The 21748-nt window shown below is 37.8% G+C and overlaps 1 protein-coding gene across 4 annotated transcripts in view; it reads left to right on the plus strand.

Annotated features, from left to right (window-relative positions):
* The window catches only part of LOC138702818 (glutamate receptor 1-like), a 789302-nt gene extending 775741 nt beyond the window's left edge, over positions 1 to 13561 (plus strand). For 2 of the 4 annotated variants that reach the window (XR_011332897.1, XR_011332898.1), the window contains exon 19: positions 12889 to 13561. Coding sequence is in view for 2 of the 4 variants with exons in the window: in XM_069830115.1 (XP_069686216.1) it covers positions 12889 to 12963 (75 nt within the window). In the remaining 2 variants the exon portion in view is untranslated. The remainder of the gene's footprint in view (positions 1 to 12888) is intronic. The other 2 variants (XM_069830115.1, XM_069830116.1) reach the window with 1 other exon arrangement.
* Positions 13562 to 21748: the final 8187 nt, after the last annotated feature.

Raw genomic sequence — 21748 nt, forward strand, 5'->3', positions numbered from 1 at the left:
CCAGATATCCACAAAACCTGCGCACGCTAGCTTGCTCCTTGCTCTTTTGACACCTGGACCCCCCCTCCGCTTGGTACCATCTTCTATATTGTTCACTGTGGTTTCTTTCAGGGGAATCCAATGTACAATACTACAAGTGTAGGCTACATACAGTCCGGATCGTAATGGTGAATCCTAATCATTTCCCCCCCAAAGGATTATAGTAACCAGAGTGCTGCATTGGAGTTAAATCGCTCGCTTGAACTCGGTCGAGTGTCGCACCCTCGAGTGAGATACGATCGGTCGTGATACGCTCGTAATAAATAGAAGCACAGAAGATCATCTCACCGACATGTCTTATCTTGTATGGAAGGCGACAGATAAGATACACATATGTTTTGCTCACACGGTAAAAATAAGGCTTTATTTTCTGCGTTTATGACAAACGTTTAATGGAACGTATCAAAACAGGGACATGAAGTTATAAATAAAATAGTATGAAAAACTTCGATATACAGTTATTATTGCTAATTAATAATTATTCAATGTTTGATTTACCTCATATATAATATGATAGGTCCATACATAGTGTTCCGCCTATATACTGCGACAATGTAGAAACGTTTTACAAAATATTATTGATATAGCAGGAGATTAATAACAATATTAGTACAGAGATAACGTCACAGAAAATATAATAAAACGAATAATCATGCTGCACAACTGTTACAGACGCAAAGATTGACACACTAATTATTAGAGATTATTATTATTATTATTATTATTATTATTATTATTATTATTATTATTATTACTAGAAAACTTGATACATTTCTTGCATTATCGTGATTGTGTTCTCCGTTTATAATAATTACATTTACATCCAATAACATCTATCAGATGTGGCAAAAACAAAATCACTCCTGTATGGGGGAAAAAAAAAAATTACCTACAACATTTATATTACATTTTAAAGCAAGTTTTGTAGTTGTACTATGGAGAGGTTAGTTAAACACTGCAAAGTTTTGAAATGATAAACATCTATGATGTTACTACACAGTTCATCACTGTAACAAGAACGAATGTCTAACGCTCGGCTTATACCGTTCGAGGATTTATCGCTCGTGACAATTTTACCCATCATGCATGAGCGCTACCTATCGGATTATGCTATGAACTACTTGGCGCTCGAGCGAAAACGTCCGATGCAGACCTCTGATAGTAACCGTCTAGTTGCCAGGATGAATTTTATTTGCCAACTTTGATTAGAATTCCGGTACTGACAAATAGTATAAATGACAGTTTTTTTTTTTAAACTGTCATGTCTAGAGCATCGCTTGCTTTTGAACATGCTGCTAACGTTGATGAAATGAAAGTTACTAGGGAGTGTTATTTTAAATGTGAACGTTTATAAAGCGGCATTTGATTTTCGAAGTTTCAGTGGTCGGCAAGTCGACATCTCATGGGGTAAGGCATGACCTCCCTACCCTTTGACCTTCAGTTGTTCCTGCCATGTTAAGCAGTTTGGATATGTTCACCGTCATTTTCTCTGCGCACTTAAGATGTTCCCCACCTTCTCTTCTTGCACCTCTCTCCTCCACCTACTTTCCTCTTTGCTGTGTTTTGCGGGCTGTATTTTATATGACGTAATCTTTGCCGACCACTGCTTTATGTTGACAAACAAAACACAAATTTTAATGTGAAATCAATCAAAACGTAATTAACAAAGAATTACTCATTCACTTGTCGGTGACGACTTACAACACAAATGATCTCCTCGACCAAGTTTGGTTACTGAATGTGCACCACAACTGTTATAGCTGGCACCAGAATTTTGGGCGTGTGTCCTAGATATATAGAGCCCAGTTTGTGAGCATGTTGATAGTGCAGCTGAGAATGGTACCAGTTCATATACACGTCACATCAGCCATTTGCCAAACACAGTTGTCAGACTGACTGCGGCAAATGTAAAACACTCGAACTTAACGTTCCCATTACTTATTTCACACGCCAAAAACGGTGACGTGGACTGTAATACACACCGCCATCGCCCGCGGTTGTCTATAATGAGAATCAAAAAGGCGGACTGGAGCTCATGTAAGCAACAGAAATGTTCATGAGGTTTGAAGCCTCGTAGTTCTAAAAATAAACATTGGGCGGTACATAACTTAAAGGGTCGATTTCTAAAACGAGGTCTAAACTAAGGCCATGGCTTTAAACCGCGTTTGGATTTATAAAACGAGGTCTTTTTCATTTTGGTGAGCCAAGGCTCGAAACCATGGTCTGCAGCAGAGACCACGGCTGGGGTAGGTTTAAAACTACGGCTTCATGTATGCAAGATGGTGGAAGTAGATCAGTGGGATGATTATCAAAGGAAAGTTTGTGTCTACGAGTATTAAATATCGGATTAGAGTGATGAAGGACAGGAATAATCCTTTGTAACTATATAACGACGTTAATTTCATGCGAATATTTTCGATTTTCGAAGGAATCAACGCAAATAATAATCTGCAACGAAATGCAAGAGGCGCCAGGTTGACAAGTTTTTTTACACCGTCTTGTTGCTTTGAGGGAAGTAAGATATAGGCCTAATATTTTATACTAATTACACCTTTATGTCTATAAGACTATATAACCAAATTCTTAGTCTTTACAGTAGTTCTGGACATTTCATTTAATATTCAAATATGATATGGGCCTACAAGAATATGTATGAAGCAAGCGTGATTTTGTCTCCTTATTTTAAGTATTATGCTACTGGGGCTTTCCACGTAGTAGGCCTATTATATGTGAAATTAGAACCATACAATATTTTAATTTCAATTGCAACTTTAATCCAGTTAATATTTAGGTTATTGATTCGTTAGACCCGGGTTTGCAGGTAGTTAATGTTGGCAGTAGCTACGAACAAATGATAAACTAAAACATAAACGTTCGAATTGTGCTAATTATTTGGGAAATACAATTCTGGTACCTAAAAATCCGTTCCCTATAATTAATGCTAGTATTTTAAAAGCACATAATATATTATATTCTGTAAATTAGCAAACATAACAATACCTTAGCTGAGAACAAAAGAACGTGACTTACTGGAATTCAATAAAAATATTAATCCCGATGTTCATTTCTTTCTAATATCGACTGTTTACAAGAATAAAAATCGATTCTTAGCTGTGTTGCCATATATAAAACACACGAACCTCGGTTTCTTCTCAAGCAGCGTCTCGACTTCTTTTTAGAAATCGCATAAGGATTCAGACCTCAATCGCGGTTTAAAAGCCGGGGTTTGAAACCACGATTTCGTCCTTGTTTTATAAATCGACCCAAAGAATATTCTACTTACAGCCCTCTACGTGCTCTCGAATTTAAGGAAACTTTCAAATCAGTGTGTATAGTCGTGATACACTTACCGCTGTGAATTGCGTGGAATCCGGTCTCAGGTATATTACCAATGGCGTGTCTTATGTTACATTAATTTAACGCCTAGCTTTAAGTCTGTACAGTGCCTAATGTCATTACGAAAATGTCCAGTTACGGATTTCATGCAAAGCTCACTAGGAGCATACAATCATTAACAAACAAGATGATTGTTATTACGTCGCAACATCAGACATATGATATTTTCAAATATCCTCTATCAACTTATATTCCTCCATTCTTGAAGCTGTGTAAAGTCCTCGACAGTTGATAAAAAATCCAAAAGATATAATCTATCAAATTTGTACAATGTTAAAGGAGAATCCATTGGCTCACAAGCTAAATTTTAGTTTTATCACAGTTATATATCTCTGTAACTCTATGAAACTTTGAACACATATGCACAATGCAGGAGAGAAACTGTAGTTATAAATATATTCAGATATTTTTGTACACTTAGATTATGAAGGAAGCAAATTTACTACAAATTAAAACTACAAAATGTGACAGATACATTTGTAATGATGGGTCGTTTGATATCCTGGTCTATGAAGAAAGAGGTTGCTATGGCGACAATGTTGTACCATATTATAGCACGGCAAATCGTTTCATAATGTTAAATTTATGCAATCCTAGCATTAAAACACGCTTGTTACAACGCTATAAATCGTTAACAATTGGCCTACTGGTGCCAGAATAGGTTACCTAGCAACTAGTATTCCATGATGTCATCACCGCCTTCACAAAACAATTTTATACAACGCACCTGTGAGAAACCATTGTCTTAAGAACGGTTACTTAGCAACTATGAAATATATTACGTCAAATCCAGTAATCATGTCTATACTAGTCATAACATTAGATTTTGTAAATTTATAAAAGTTTTTTATTTTTACATATTTTAATGCTAGAATAGCATAAAACTTTGTATGTAACACGTGTGTAATTTTCATTATAAACACTCGTGAAAATTAGCACGTGAGCTTATGTTCACGCGCTAAACATTCACTAGTGCCTGGCCCGGGTTCGATTCCCGGTCGGGGCAAGTTACCTGGTTGAGGTTTTTTTTCCGGGGTTTTCCCTCAACCCAATATGAGCAAATGCTGGGTAAATTTCGGTGTTGGACCCCGGACTCATTTCACCGGCATTATCACCTCATCTCATTCAGACGCTAAATAACCTAAGATGTTGATAAAGCGTCGTAAAATAACCTACTAAAATAAAAAAAAATCACTGGTGCCATATTGCCAAGATTATACACTAGTTACTATTATAATGCTGGCCTACAAAAAAAAAAAACAACCTGTTCAAAGTGAACTTTTTTTCTACTTTTGACATCTGATTTTTCATTGAGTTACTTTCATGCATTACTACTGTTGTTAATTCACGGATGTATCAAAGAGGATAACTTGAAAATAGTCACTGTAATACTTTTTGAAAAAAATAAATAAATAAAACTTGATAAACGTAGCTTTTAGAACAATGAATTCGAATCATTTTAACATCTGGGTCACCTTTATCTCGCATTTAAAATGTAACTGATGTTTGTAGGATAGAGAGTAGCCACAAATCACAATACCGATTGCATCCTTATTTCAATCTTTACGTATCGATAACATATGTTGAACGTGCAGAAAGCTTTATCTATTTACTTACCTATTTTTTATTTATTTAGTCTGGCAGAGTTAAGGTCATGAGGCCTTATCTTTCACTCAACCAGAATACAGTACTGTGATGTCTTCAGAAAATAAATCAATTTTCATGCAAATATCATCTAATTATTGTACGTGACAATGTCATGAATTCATACTATTTATTGTTGGCAAACCTGTCGGCTTAATGTTTTGCAACTTTTGCAAAAACAAAGAACTTGGTAGAACTATTCTTCATGAACGCTGTATCGTTTCAGTTTCTATCGCTTATAGGCAGGAGTTGATGTTTTGGATCACCCTGTAGTGTCTGGAGTTCTATCGATTGTACGGTTGGCTATACATAGTCTCGATAGTGTGTTCGTGAGATCAGATCCAAGACGTGTTGCGTGAGGTTAGATTCTACAATCGGACGCGAGATTTCGGCCGGCACGCCAGGAAGCAGTCATGAACCCAGGCCGCCCGCCCGGACACGAAGCCCCAGACTCACTGACGGCGTACGCAGGATAAGAGCTGTTGTCGCCGTGTGGATTGCAACTGTTTCCATTAACACGTTGGAAAGTATTTGTCGAGATCCTGATGGAATATTTGACAATGGGGATGGCATAGTGGAAGGTGATTTCAGTACTATTTGTTGTAAAGGCAAACGGAGTCGCTATTCGGTAGAAAATATTAGTTGCACTTAGGGTAGGACCAGCATATAGGTAATTAAGTATGGACACTTCGTGTCGGTACCTATGATGTAACCGGACTGATTTCAATGACCTTTAAGCCAGCTAGAGCGTGAGATTCTGATTTTTCCCTAGAGTTGGCGCTGACATCACACCAGCTAGCAGTCGACACAGCGGAAATATAACACATATAATTAATACATCTAGTTACATTATGTACTCAAAATAAATTGGATCCATAAAATAATAAATCCGCCATTAACTGTAATGTCTAGACTCTAGAGTTCCTTTATAATGAGAGGAGACGTTGACCCCAACAAAAATTAAAATATGTAATGATTTGATAGAGGTGAAAATGGAAAAAAAAACTCTTACGAGAAGTAAAACCATATACTTATACAGAGTGGTTTATATAGAACTGACACATTTCTTTCATTAATTGTTTCAAAACGAATTGTGCTAGCGACAACTTATTATACCTAAAATGTAGAGGAATTTTGGGAGATTATTTACCTCTATAGCAAATGTTGAAAATGTCCTCCATCCTGCATAAGACACAACTCAACACGTCGTTCCATGTTACTGGCCACTCGTTGGAGGACTCTGTTGTCAATAGCTTGAATCTCCTGTGTGATGTTGTGCTTCAGATCGTCCAATGTCTGGGGACGTGTGGCGTAAACCCTGTCTTTTAAGTAACCCCATAGAAAGAAGTTCGGCGTTGTCAAATCCGGAGATCTCGGTGGCCACAGGTTCCTGGAAATTATTCGGTCGTCAAAGAAACTTGCAATTAGTTCCATGGATTCATTTGATGTATGGCATGTAGCGCCATCTTGCTGAAAATATCCTTGACTCAGCTCTACATCGTCCAATTGCTCAACAAACTCCATGAAAATCAGTCGGTACTCTGCAGTGTTCACAGTCTGGTTAAAAAAAATTGGCCCTTTTCACTCACCAGTGATCCAATTGTTTCCAAATTGTTTACCAGTCCCAGTATTATGTTTCTTTTGGGAGGATTGCGAACACCAAATTCTCTCTGGTATGCCCTTTGAGTAGCTGTAATTGAATTCCTGATCCAGTATTGCTTCACAAGGAAGAGTCGTTGATTTAATGTGTACTGCATTTTCACGTTGACACAAAATGTCGAAAACAGCTGCCAACAATAGGAATAAAACATAAACATATGCGCATCTAGTGCTGCCAACAATAGGAATAAAACATAAACCTCTGTGCATCCAGTGACAAGGAATCGAAACTCCAGAACATTCTGCTTAATTTGGTGCTAAAATTGTGTCAGTGCTGCCAACAGTAGGAATAAAATATAAACATCTGCTCATCTAGTGACAAGGAATCGAAACTCCAGAACATTCTGCTTAATTTGGTGCTGAAATTGGGTCATTGAATGAATTTCCAACGGAATAATTAAAGAAAGAAATGTGTCAGTTCTATATAAATCACTCTGTATTATATACAACTATTAAACGAATTTGATACATAATTTTATAGTGTATTATATTATTTTATAATATAATTTATTATATATAAAACATAAAAAAATATTATTACAACTAGTTTGTCACTGAGAAATAAGGAAAAGCTGTTAACTTGAATTTATTTGAAGCAAAGCGTTACTGGATTATGCAATAAGGTAGGCGATGTTTGGATCCTGTGTCTCAATTCTATTCTCAATTATTATCTTAGCGTATGCTCGATTACACTAACCTCTAGCGCTTGAAAGTGGAACTAAACGCCGGTACACAGAGAAACAAAACACAGTAAAATTCGCTCAGTGTCCATTCTTTATAATCCCTATTCGCTGGTAGGACTTTCTTTCTTGAAATGAAAACACCATAAATTTCATCTGCAGTCGCGCACCAAGCGGTCGTCGATAATACTGATTTAGTGGATAACAAAATTTGATACTTCATCTAGTGTTTTTTCATACAGGACAGATTACACTTGTACATACTTTTTAATTTTTAAAACTACTTCCGTCTCACCATGTACTCGTAGACATCCATGAACTGTGTTTATTCGTAAATATTATGTTATGTGTAAATAGGTACCGGCATAAACGTACATAACCTTTATTTCTGTCATGGATATGAACTTTCTAATCAGCATGTTTTCCTAGGTACCGACATCCCATTTCTGTCTGTTAGTATATCGCAACTTTACGTGGAAAACCAAACCGCATGCGATTTCTTAAAAAATATATTTTCTTCCCTTTTACATTTAACCCATTATCTCTGATTCCTACAAAGATAAAGAGAAGGCATTTCGCTGTAGACAAGCAACATTGCAATTTGAAGCTTACAACAATAAAGATGTCCCATGTTATGCTAAACGCGGAGTGAATTTGTTCTAAGACCACCGGGTGAGTCTATCTGGGTTCAAGTAATTTATTAGCCATTCTTTAAATTGCTTATTTAACGACGCTCCATTAATGTCAAGTTATCTATCGTCGATGGAATTTGTGGCAGGGATATATTATCGTGGATTACCTGATATTTGCCTAACAGTCGGGAAAACGTCTGATAAATACCGAATCAAGTATCAGCCCAAGTAAGGTCGGCAAGTAAACAAGTCGGTGGTAACAATGCATCATCTAAACTGAAGTAACAGACTGATTTTATTTTAGAAGGCTTTTTACGACGCTTTATCAACATCTCAGGTTATTTAGCGTCTGAATGAGATGAAGGTGATAATGCCGGTGAAATGAGTCCGGGGTCCAGCACCGAAAGTTACCCAGCATTTGCTCATATTGAGTTGAGAGAAAACCCCGGAAAAAACCTCATCTAGGTAACTTGCACCGACCGGAAATCGAACCCGGGCAACCTGGTTTCGCGGCCAGACGCGCTAACCATTACTCCACAGGTGTGGACAAAAACAGACTGATTTTAATTCAATTCCGCAAGAATATAATGTGATGGTGTTCTTCAACCAGACAAAAATATATAATAATTGTTATAAAATGGAACTGAATACAGGGTCCTAACTTTTATACAAAAATATCGCTGCATTTGAAACGGAAAGAAAAGCGCTTTTTGACCAGATAATTAAAATAATGACCCGAATTGCTATTATCTTTAGCCACCAAGTAGTTGAGATGGTACCGGGTTGGGTTCTAGATCTGAGACTGTGATCGGGCTTGGGTTCGAATCCCTGGATGAAATGTTCACCACTGTCAAAAGAAAAGGAAACCAGAAATTTCGAGAGAGACAATCGAAATGATAGCCGTCGAAATCTTGGATTTAAAATATCGTCATCCTAATCAATTCAAATGAACAAAATAGAAAATGTAAATTAATGTTAAAAAAATACATAATGAAATTTGAAAAAAGACAAGATGTGGTGGCTATCAAAACGATAAAAATTTATTGAAAATAAATAATATACATTGAATATTATAAAGATGAATAGAGATGTGATTGATGATGTTCAATGAAGATTTTAAAATGGTTGATGAAATTGTCTGAAGAGTCTTTACAGGAACCTTTAATTTTCTGAGGATCTCCAATGTAAATTTGGGAATTGTTCCTCGCGCACCAAATAAATAAAAGATAATAATAGAATTCGGGGCTTGAAGTGAGTCACGTACACTGCTATAAATTCGCTATACTGAAGAGCAAAGCTGTTACACAAACTCTGTAGGCCTACTATCACATTTTCTTATCGTATAAAGAGCGTCGCCACTATCTTTCTTATAGTTTATTGCAAATAATTTTGGAACCGAATTTGGCACAAATTTGTGAAGAATCTCAATCGTTTTGTCCCCATTCGATATCCCCAACTTCTTAGTTCCGTTACTAGACTCTTGTCGCTCAAAAGCTGGGAAGTGTCTTCTCTTTCCTGGCCTCTCTGTTCGCTGAATAATTAAACCATAATGGATCAAGAAAAGTAGAAAATTCTCTTACGTTTTCGTATAGCTCTGTAAATGGACCTTGTGTTTCTAAACGTCGGACCGATTTAATTTAAAACACCACCGTGGAAGATTAAAATTGCTATTGCAAACAAGTTTCTGATTGTCGATGCATAACTGGGAAATCTACTCATAAGCGTGTAGACAGATGTCAGCACTTGCAGGAGATAATGGGTTACGTTCAACATTCGTATTCTAGCTGCACAGTCAGTCCACACCTTTCTGGGCACTTAACCCAAACCCTGTAAATAACAATTGAATAAAATATGTTCTATTAATTTCTGTACAAATACTGCTACTCTCTTTGCTTTAAAACCTTGTTAAATATTTTTGTAAATACATAATTAAATACAAATGTGCATAATTATATTTTAACATTATGAAGTAGACTTAACAGTACAAGAAGATAAATGCCACTTATGATTCTCTAATATCCGTCTAATCTTCTTTGTTGTTCACTATTTACATGGACACTGTTGTCATAAACATTTATGCCAGATTTAAAAGCGATAAGCAAATCTGCGTAACGCAATATGTCCGCTAGGGATGTGATCGAGGGACTAGCTGCAAAGAACTCGGAAATTTAAGCTTCAGCGTTATTCAGGTCTGGGTGAAGCCCAGGTTTTTCTCCAGTTGTAAATCAGGAAATTCTTCAATGTCGCACTATGATTCCCGTCAAGCCTGGGATTCGCGGGTTCAAATCTAGGGGCCGTGGTAAGATTGTAAGAGTATCAACAATGAGGTGGCGAGGTCTGAAGAGGCGCTAGCATCAATATTCCAGGGACTGAAGTGAATAAGTTAATGACGGACTGGTCGAGTTAAGTGAATGACTGAAGGATAAGTGAATTAAAGAACTGGGTCGTTAAGTGAATGAATATGCGATTGAAAGAATACGTGACAGAGATTGAAACATAGCTAAGTGATCAGTTAAGAGAATGAGCACGTGACGGATTAAATATGTAAGTGATTGGAGGAAGGAACATGAAGTAAGTGATTGAAGAAACTAGTGGATGAATTAGAAATGATTACAGAATAAATGAGGAAGTCACTGAGTAAATGAATGAATGAGTGGATAAGTCACTGAGTAAATGAATGAATGAGTGGATAAGTCACTGAGTAAATGAATGAATGAGTGGATAATTCACTGAGTTAATGAATCAATGGATTAGTCACTGAGCCAATGAATAAATGAATGAATGTCACTCATTGAATGAATAGATCAATCTCAGAGTGAATGACTAAATGAATGGATAATCACTGAGTAAATGAATAAATGACACAGTAATCAGTAAATGAATGTGTGAGTGTACGAATCCCTAGGCTTATGAATTGGTGGTTTGTTGACGAAATAAATGGATGAGTGGATAAATTGCTTAGTAGGTACGGTAGGGGTCTGTACAAAGGAAATGGAGTGAGTGGATTCCACTATAAAAGACCAGTTTATGAAAAAAGGTTCAGAATAAAAGAAACTGACGTGTCCAGAGAAGACCTACATGTCAACAGCTGTTCCGTCCAACAATCTCATAAGCGTGCCTTGAAATTCAAGCGCAACCCCTTAACCTTACAGGGGAAAAAAGAAATCGTAAAATTATAATATAGGAAAAATGGATGGAAAAAGTTATGGGAAACGGATCTGCGAAGACAGAAGATTGTCTCTGTTCTTATTCCATGTTAGAAAACGAATACATTTCAGACATTTAATCATAAACAAAATGCCTGTTTTCCGTTCATTTCAATGGTATTTTGTATCGTCTAGTGAAATTGCAGGAGATCAACTTGAATTTTCTGAGTTACGAAAATAACTTACAGCAACTCTTGTATTTTTTGTAGGTTGATATTATTGCAAACTTATGAATGCGTTCATTTCAGACCACACTGGGTATTTTTTTAAGTTCAGTATTTTAACTTTTCAGTTTATTTATAAACGTCATGTAGGCCTATAATATATCACACAATAATCCCAATCTTCTCTTCTAAGAATACAAGTACAGTATACATTTTAATAATAAAATTTAAAGCGCCCAATGGGCAAAAGTCCGTATGACTCTAGTCTAGACAGTTGTCGAGATACGGTACACATTTTGGAATTCTGATTCCTTGCTATGTTGATAGTATTACGCGCCCCATAATACAGAATTTCACTTAACGGTATTAATTCTGCAGTGCTTGGTAAAAGTGACATAAGTCAGTTTCCACACACCTTTTTTGATAATACGATGAAAGAGTAATGGAACAGAGAAAAATTCTCTCCGGCGCCGGAATTTGAACCCGGGTTTTCAGCTCTACGTGCTGATGCATTATCCATTAAGCTACACCGGATACCCACCCCGGCGTCGGACAGAATCGTCTCAGTTTAAGTTCCAACTCTTGGGTTCCCTCTAGTGGCCGCCCTCTGCACTACGTCATAGATGTCTATGAACTCTTTCATCATATAATGACGCAGAATATCTGCATGGAAATATCATATGTACTTCGTTACATTAAAATAATATATATGATATGCGTAAATCACTTCGTGATTTAAGACGGCGCTTATTCCGTCGGATCCCGGCCAACTAGTCACTCATATCGAGTGCACCTCAGCACATGTGTGGACTTCGGTCCTACGTTCATAGACATCTATGACATAGTGCAGAGGGCGGCAACTAGAGGGAACCCAAGAGTTGGAACTTAAACTGAGACGATTCTGTCCGACGCCGGGGTGGGTATCCGGTGTGGCTTAGTGGATAAAGCATCAGCACGTAGAGCTGAAAACCCGGGTTCAAATCCCGGCGCCGGAGAGAATTTTTCTCCGTTTCATTACTCTTTCATCGTATGATGACGCAAAATATCTGCATAGAAATTTCATACGTACTTCAGTACATTAAATAACTTTTTTGATAATTTATTGACAACTTATATTGGTTTATGTCGATTTGATTTTTTTCTGTATGAATTATTGTAATGGGAGAAATACTTATGTATTTTTTTCCAAGCGAGCAGATGTTCCGTAAGTTGTCAATAAATTATCAAAAAAGGTTTGTGGAAACTGACTTGTGTCACTTTTCCCGAGCACTGCAGAATTCATATTTTACATCATGCCTGTTTTATTTTGAACAAAGGGCAATTTTATTCTTCAAAAGCGTATTTTCAGGATTGTTACAGTGTCAAATGTGCACATCTATAATCTGGTGAAATTATGAAGTAATTTGAACCTCCTATTTTAAAAATGGCAGTGAATGTATTTTAAATGTGATTTTTGTTATGTTGGTAGTATTACACGCCTGCCAACCAGATCAACAGCGCGGAAGGCGACCAGGTGCATAGCAACACTCACACCCAGGTCTGATGGCGGTAACTTCACGCTGCAGCTTCAACTGTCGTCCCTTCCCAGTTTCGTCGCCCTGTCCATCATCCGAGAATACAAATTTAAGTGCCTCCACAGTTTAATTGAGCCCCTGCACCGGTTCTGCTCACATGCTCGAACAGGACTACAGCGAGCATGCGCGGAAGGCGCTAAGTTAACAAATCCAGCCAAATGTCTCACTCGTTCTTTGGCCACATTTTATTGTGCGTCGAGTAACAGATGTGTCGATCCATATCGAATCATGCAGTCCACTGTTCAGACCCCTGCATGTGGAGTTCTTTTGATAATTCCAAAGGGGATTTAGTTGCACGCAAGCAAAGGCCCACTATCTTACCTGCGGGAATATTTTATGTGGACTTATGACAAATTCAAAATCACACTGGGCTGTCTTGAACTGTAAATTGCGACTAAATTTGTTTAATTTTGTATATACTTAACATACCTCAACACAGATTTACAAGGCAGTTCCAAAATTTCCCGCCAATATTACAATTGATTCGTTTCATGTCCTACGTACATGAAATCATGATTTCATGAATTTTTGCCATGGTTTCTAAGATACAGGGACATCATTTTATTTTTACTTCAATTTTTATTGTACCTGAGTTTTTGAATGTACTTCACTCCCACCCCTTCTACTAATGAAGTTCAACCGTCCTCCACACAGAACCAAGGCCGCATATAGTAAACAGTACTGGGTTAGTGAGTATAGTACGTTCCAGAAATATGTTCGCGTTTTCCAATCATGAAAGAGCTTTCAATATTGAATCATATTTTCGCACAGGTACTGTCGTCCGTTTGCCTACGTTGCATCCCGATTTCCTCCACCTGCTTCTGCTCGCCCCTCTGTAAAAGCTAGTGGCTGAGCTGTCTTAGCTCTTTTCTGAGAACATTAATTTCTGTTAGGAATTGGACGTTTACGTAATATTATACAACTGTTTAAAATAACTTAAATAAAAGGGCCTCGTTAAGTAATTAACTGTCACGTGATTTCCCCCCTTTCTACGATCCTGCGCCATAACCACTTGGACGGACAGTAGATAGCATGTCTGAGTAATTTTATCTGTGCGGGTCGGGCAGAAGTGAAGATTGAATTTACAGTACGTAAGGTACTCTTTTATAGAGTAGGTACAGAATTATTTCAACATGAGTTACTAGTACGAAGGACGAAACTGACAATTGGGATTAGGTACAATAGTCTATAGTGCGATAATATGCACATTAGAACTGACGCCTGTATCGAAATGAACGGCCATCATTTTCAAAAATGTGTTTATGATTATTTTTCAATTTAACTTCATTCTCTATATTGTACGCTAATGTGCTGTAGACAGTATAATATACACTGCATAATGAATACGTCCACATGGACAGTTCAGTTCGTGAGTAAAAACACTTATTCTTAATCCAGTACTGTATTTTGATTAAACAAAAACCTAATGAAAATTATCGAATTCAAAATCGCGATATTTCCTAGTTTACGAAAATGGAAGAACTACTTTTCTTCTCTCTTATACTTAGTAAAGTGATTTGTTTGCGTTTTATGCCAGTATCATCGAACTCCAGTCGTGGAAGGGGGTAGCAAACGGTGTTTCCGGTTCTCTAAAGGTATAGCCAAGTTAATATTAAAAATGTTAGTAAAAATAAAATGATGTCCCTGTATATTGCAAGCAGATATTAAATAACTGATATTATTCACAGATTTATAGAATATTAGTATACATATTGCAGTCATAAATACGTGTATGAAATTCCCGGAGTTGTTTCAGGCAGGTTCCTTAGATTGACGATTTTCTTTTTCTCCAAATTGGAAAATGAGTAGCTTATTTTGTTTTCCGCGGTGAAAGAAATTAGGCCTGCAAGTTTCATAAAAGCGTAGGAAACACTGTGTCGACTTTCAAAGCCTGTCGATATGAACCGACACGTCTGTGACGGCCAGAGTTAATTCATAAAACTCTTCCCTCGTTATAAAACCGTTTCCCTTTTTTTAAGTCAAAACCATATTTAATCTGAACAGTAAAAGAAGCAAAAAACAGACGAGAAATAAAGTATTCATGACTTGTGTTTTGTAATTCACCTCTGTACAAACCAACGCAGTAATCTCTGGTATTTCACTCCTCCGAACCCTCCATGGATTCTACGCCGAACGATGGATACTGCACAAGTTTGGAATAGTAAGCATTCTGTAACGAATGTGCACGTTACCAGGGCGTTTGGTTCTGCTTTGTCTAACGGACTGAGTTTGAACCGATATCAGATGAAACAATATAGGTACTCTAGTGTCAACTGACGACCAAGTCAAGTGTCGACAGGAAACTCCGTACGTGCGTGCGTGCGTGCGTGGACATATTCAAAAGAAATGAGAAAAGTTCGTGGTCGTCTCCCACTGAACGTTGCCCATGGCAACTCAATGAGCGCTTTATTACAACTTCATTCGGTCCATCCAAATATCATTCTCTGTTCAACTTTCTTTTGATGTACGGAGATCGGAGATAATTCACAGAGAATTGTGGATGAAAGAATGAAAATGCCAGCGAAAGAGGAAGTAGCCTACTCATGGCTCGCTTTTATCCAAAGACCAGACATACTGACCTAATCCATATTTCGAAATAACTTGGGAGATTTCAAGTTTCTATCCATTATAATTTTTATACCCCGAGAGTAATTGATTTTGCTTAGTTAGAATACCAATGTGCCAAAGTATTTCAACTTACGAAACGTTACCGGACAAGGGGTCCTGTACGAAACGTTACTGGACAAGGGTCTTGTAAGGAAATCCTTCATAAGGCCCGTAACACACTTGAAGAGTTTTCGCTAGCGAGAAATGTGTTGCGAGAAAGAGGCGAAGAGCCTTCCTCCACACACTTGGCGAGTTCTCGCTATCACCGACCACACCTCGCTATGATCATCTATGCATTGCCTTCATGCAGAAAGCATTTTTCTGATTATAGTAATCACTCGTTGGGGGAAATATTATAGGTTATGTATTTACGTATATTGTCGTACTTTACAAATTACGTACGAACGCTATGTTGAATCTGAGTATTCAGATGATGAGGAAATGGAGTTACATGAACATATTTTGTTAATGAAAAGAAAAAGGAGACCCAAAATTAAACCCAGAAATATCTGAAAATCGCATTGTATCTTATGAAAATAAGGGCGAGTTTTGGACACTGGTTTCGATTTGAATGATGATAGTTTAGGCGTTATTTCAGGTTGAATAGACCTCAGTTGTTTGCCATTCATGATATGATAGAGGATTCTTTGCTATGTTCTGATTAAAATTACGTAAACTGTTAAGACATATAGATACATTATTTCAAATGTTTAATTAATACTATTAAATCTCATAAAAATAAAATACAGCCCTATTTATTTTCAGATAATCTGATATTTGTCTCCAGATTTCTTCTTTAAGTTCCGTGTTTTTATAGTTTTCATCCCGTGTATCACATAAATAGGCCTACGGGTGACATCGTACAAGTTCGATAAGTTTCTGACTGCAATTATCAGCCATCTTTTCTCATTTTCAAATAAAAACAATACAATTCATCGCCACCTGTGATATCTTTCTCTACATTCAATCGTCATAAAGAGTATAAATGTCAAACATCTTTGATAAATGTGTCAAGAAAATTCGCTGAGCTAGCGATTCCAGCGAGAAACTCGCGCGAGGTTTTTGCCTCGAACGAGAATCTCTTCCAGTGTGTGGACGTCCATTTGAATCCATGTTATCAATCTTTGAATTTTCTCGCAACACATTTCTCGCTGGCGAAAACTCTCCAAGTGTGTTACGGGCCTAATGATCTCTCAATCATCCCTGAAAGTTTGTAATAAAGTCACAGAATCACCTGGTATGGCGGAATATTGATTTCCATGCAGATAATTTCTCCTAGTTATATGTATAAGGTTTTCTGTCATAAATTTCAAAGATTAGGTCACAAGTAAAAGGGCTCTACGAATAAAAATATTTGGATGGATCGAGTGAATGACTGACAAAGCAAGACTTTGTGAGGCAGTGGAAGGGAGACGAAGAAGGGACAGAAGCCGGAAGTTGTGGAGGCAGCTAATCCTTTTTACGAACGAGAGCACCGCCCTTCCGTCAACCAAGACGGCCTGTAACAGAAATTCTAAAAACAATTAGTACAGAGAAGTGAAGGACAGCTTGACATAGGCTCAAATACCGCGCCTGTCCCTGGGGTGGTGCGTATATCTGCGTGTGACAAATAAGCCACGCATCTGTTGCGTTTGCATCGACCACTTATCATTAGCTGCAAGGTTCAGAGTTCGAATCCCGCAGAGGGAGATGGAAATTTAGAATCGATAACAATTATTACCATGGCTTCTTTTGGAATGGAACTAAAACCGGGGGTTCTGTGTTGAATGTTTGTGACACTAAAACAAATCTTACTGATGGAGCTCCGATCGAAATTAACTGGCCCACATCGAGAGTGATAGCTAGCCTAGAATCTTATCTCAGGGCAGTGAAGCTCGTTTGCATCAGAATCTGAGAGCAGGAAATGGGAAGGTTTGAATTATTAGAATTCACTGCAACTTGTTTGGAAGGAGAAGATCCCACGTCATCTTAAACCCGAGCCTCTAAACTTGACGCTATATTTGTGATCACACGGTGACACTAAACTTGAAACCATGCTTGAAAAAACAAAAGCGCGCGCTGAATGTTGTATTCATAGTGGTGTTTGAATTCTGTTATAGTTAATAAAAATCAATAGTGAACTGGCATTTTTAGTTTGGTTAAACTGAAGGTGCCATCAGCACACATTCAAGCATGAGTGCAGCTAATTGGAGCCTTGTTATTGTATGAATTACAAAATATTCTTGAAAAAAAAAGGAAAAGAGAACATGGGTTAAGAAATGGATTCGTAGAAGAATTATGCGCGGTGCATCTAATACCTTGTTGAAAGAATTAGCTGAAGAAGGTCCTGCAGAATACAGGAAAATCTCAGAATGAGTCCTGTTTTAAGGGTTTTTAACTTTTTTCGAACCACTTGTACGTCTATGTTTTCGGAACCTTGTTCCATGAGTTCCCTGACTAGTTTCTGGAATAATAATTCCCGCTTGTTTTTGTTGAGGTATTCTTTGTCACGTATATTCCATACAAGTTCATACTTCTCATACACTTCCAAAAACTTTATGATATCGTTGGAATTCCACTTAGGGGCGCTCATTATTAATTTACTTCGACAGTAGGCCTAAAACTACAAACTTTCTACTTGCCAAGTTGCTACAAGTTCGCATTCACACGCGGGAAGTGGTGGAGTCAAGTTGGTCACGTGACGGGAAAGTGGACACAAAAGTTGCCGGTTCTTCAACTCAAATTCTGCTTGACCACCAAGTCACAACTTGACTGTCTCGACCATATCACACGGGGAAAGTTGAAGGAAAGTCGACTTGCTCCAAGCACTTGACTCCTGTAAACTATCCCCGTGTGAATTAGGCTTTAGATGAGAAATGAACATCGCGATGGCACTTAAAGTGCAGTATTAAATGATTACTGTACATGCGAAGTGAGTTCTGAAAGTTGACAAAAACTGTTAGGTCTGATTTCGAAAGAGAAGTAAGACTTCATACAGCGTATGCAGACCTCCTCCCTGAATAAGGAGCTTGAAGCAAGACGTTCTGGTCGTTTTCTCCCGCGTCAAAACTAAATTCACTTAATATTCATCGTCAACTACCAATTCATCACAGAGGCCAATCATTTCACTTACCTATATGCGTGCAGAAGTGCAACACAAGTAAAGACTGTGTGATGAATCTTGTCTCACTGTGAAAAGAGAGAGAAAGGAGATATGTGTTACCTCGTCTGTGTTGTTATTGCGATGGGGGAAGTGAAGCGATGCCAGTGGCGGAAGGGACTAGTTGATACATTCTGTAGCGCAAAATAAAGTAACAAAATATCTCTCTTCGTACTGTGTAGTTCCGTCACTGAGCTTGTCTTTCAAGAAACTGAGTTCCGGCAGCCTGTACAATAACAAGGTTTTGAAAGGAATCCTGAAAATTTACAACCCTCCTATAATCTCCACCCTCATTTGAAGGGACTTGGTTGCTACTGAGACAAGATAAACCTTACCAGGTTTAGTAAGAAATGGGACGGTTGAAAATACAAGACGTAAAGTCAAAGATTAAAAATAAAAACAATTCTTAACAATCATATCTCTTGGAAAAACAAGGAGGAATTCAGTATCATATTTTTACAGAATGTAAATTATCTTTCCATAAGAAGGGAATTCTATCAAAGCAGATAAATGTAATCAGACGGTTCAAAATGCCGTAAACTAGACAGAATGCCCCAACAGCTCCGTCCCTGAATGACAGGGTCCTGCACAATACCCCTTCTTGCCTTCTCTCGGAAGAGAAATAAACCCCGCCTGTCCAGAATTTAGATTTACTGAAAGTAAAAGAATATCTCTGAACCGGAGAGTGCTTCACAAAATCATCGTTCATCATCAGTCACGAAAGAGGCGGAAGACCTGAAGCAGATAAGTTTCAAGAACCCTCACAGTCACACCTGCCTGATATTTTTCCCGAAGAGAAGTAAAGCCAGGGGTTCCGTGCCGTAAATATTAGGGCACGTTGAAGAATATATCCGTAACTTAAAGGGCTCCTTAGAATATTATCGAAAATTTATCAAGCACGAAAAATTTCGATAGTGACCCTACAAAATCAGAAACCAAATTTACACCAATGGCCTAGAACAGCGTTTCTCAAACTATGGTCCGCGGACCGCCTGTGGTATTCGAGTTCTGCCCTTGTGGTCCTTCAAAAAAGACAGAGGAAAAAAGAAAATTCAAACGAATTGCGTATCACACTATAGCTGAAAATCTCAGAGTTTGGAAATGACACATGGCAATCGCCTTTCACTTTTTCTCCCAGTACTGATATTTTATGAAATTTCTTTCCCCTACCCGTCTACCCACTTCCCCTTTACTCTCAACAACAAAAGAGGGATTTAAAGCACTATGAACGTGGCGTTTCTCGCCGTCTTTTCCCCGTATATCTGGCGTCCAGCCTACAACTCAGCCAGGGACCACCCGAATTCATAACAGAGGACCAAAGTACCGAAACGTTTCATGTACTGATAACTTTCTTTATAGTTTTACCGACACCCAGTCTGCACATCGAAATGGGCACGTACTGTACGTCGTACACCAATAATATAACGTGCCAAATTGCATCTTTACTTGTTCAAAATCGGGTATGTTTCTGCATTAATTTTTTAATTTGTTTTTCCAGATGACGATATAAGAAATTTTAGACTCCGCCCGTTTAAAAATCCGACAGGTTTACTTTTTACACTTGCGTGTTTCGTCTCTAAGTACCGTTTCAATTTCGCGGGTTTCATACACTCCTTTGAAAGCACTTCGTAACAAACAACGCACCGAGGTTTTGGTTCACTCTCATTGCCACACCAAGTAAATCCAAGTTCCAAATAAGTCTTGTCATATATGGAAGTATTTTTTCTTTGAATAGCTACCACTAGGAATAGATATTTCTTTAATGGCACTATAATAAATTTCTTCACACACAGCTTCTGAACTATTAGCACTGCCTAAATGAAGCGTATCATCACGTTGCTTTCCTTTCAAAGATCCGGATCGAAGCCAGTTTTCCATTATTTATAATGGGCACTATTTAACAGAGACATGGGCAACTACTAGCGTGTACCACATAAGGATTTCAAACAATTAACTGCTGACAGGCAAGCTGAAGAATCATCAATGCACAAAATTTGTTATAAGTTACTTCTGATTGGCTACAAAAAATATAAATAGAAAAGTATTATAATTAATTAATTCTATTTTAAAATATAAGTATACTGATATTAAAATATGCTTCAAAAATGATAAATTTGCTTTCGAAGGGAACAAGAGTAAGGTGGTCCGCGGAAGTGTTCTGACTTAAAAAAGTGGTCCCCACTTCAAAAAAGTTTGAGAAACGCTGACCTAGAAGATGCGGGAATATTTATGGACAAGTCGTTAGGCTTCAAAAAGGAAGTATAGCGGGGAGGTTCCGTGCAGTCGAGCTGGGGCAGGTAACAGAATCAATTCCTGAATCAGATGGCCTCTGGCAGAATGTATGGGACATTTTTCAGCCATGGCAAATTTTAATAAACTTTTTTTGGTCTATTTTCCTATCATCGGGAGTAAAGAACTTCGCTTTGGCCTTAGAAATGGAATTCAACACTGCCATAACAATGCAAACAAAGACAGCTTTAAGGTATTGAGGAAGATGTTATTGGTTCGAATCCCTCATAAGATAGGCCTACGGATAGACGGACATGTTAACTATTTTGTGCAATAACAAGGAACAGTGTTTAGTAATATTTATTGCAGTTCTGTACCCTTTAAGAAGCCATGGTATAAATCCACGATCAGCCTGGGAGGCAGTATTCTCACTCCTTGGGGTCAACACGACGGTGGGCCTCCAGAAGGAAACATGATACTGCCAACGAACAAACGAAACTCCAACTGGAGGAAAAGTTACCCCAGGACCGGTTTTACTGCGGCACATCACGCGTTAAAATAATGTCGAACACCTTTCGTTCACCCACCTTTATTTGAAATCTAGCTATGTACAATATAAGTTATTTCAGCAGAGATGCATGGAAAATCTGTCACACAAGATCAGGTGTCATATACGCATCACCCGTGGACCGAAGTGGAAATTAAACGTCTAAGTTTTGAATTCTACACACGATGTTAATATCGACATTTGTTAACTGATTCTGAATGTGATATGATAG

Source organism: Periplaneta americana, chromosome 7, assembly GCF_040183065.1.
Source record: "Periplaneta americana isolate PAMFEO1 chromosome 7, P.americana_PAMFEO1_priV1, whole genome shotgun sequence".
In the NCBI taxonomy this organism is placed as follows: Eukaryota; Metazoa; Arthropoda; class Insecta; order Blattodea; family Blattidae; genus Periplaneta; species Periplaneta americana.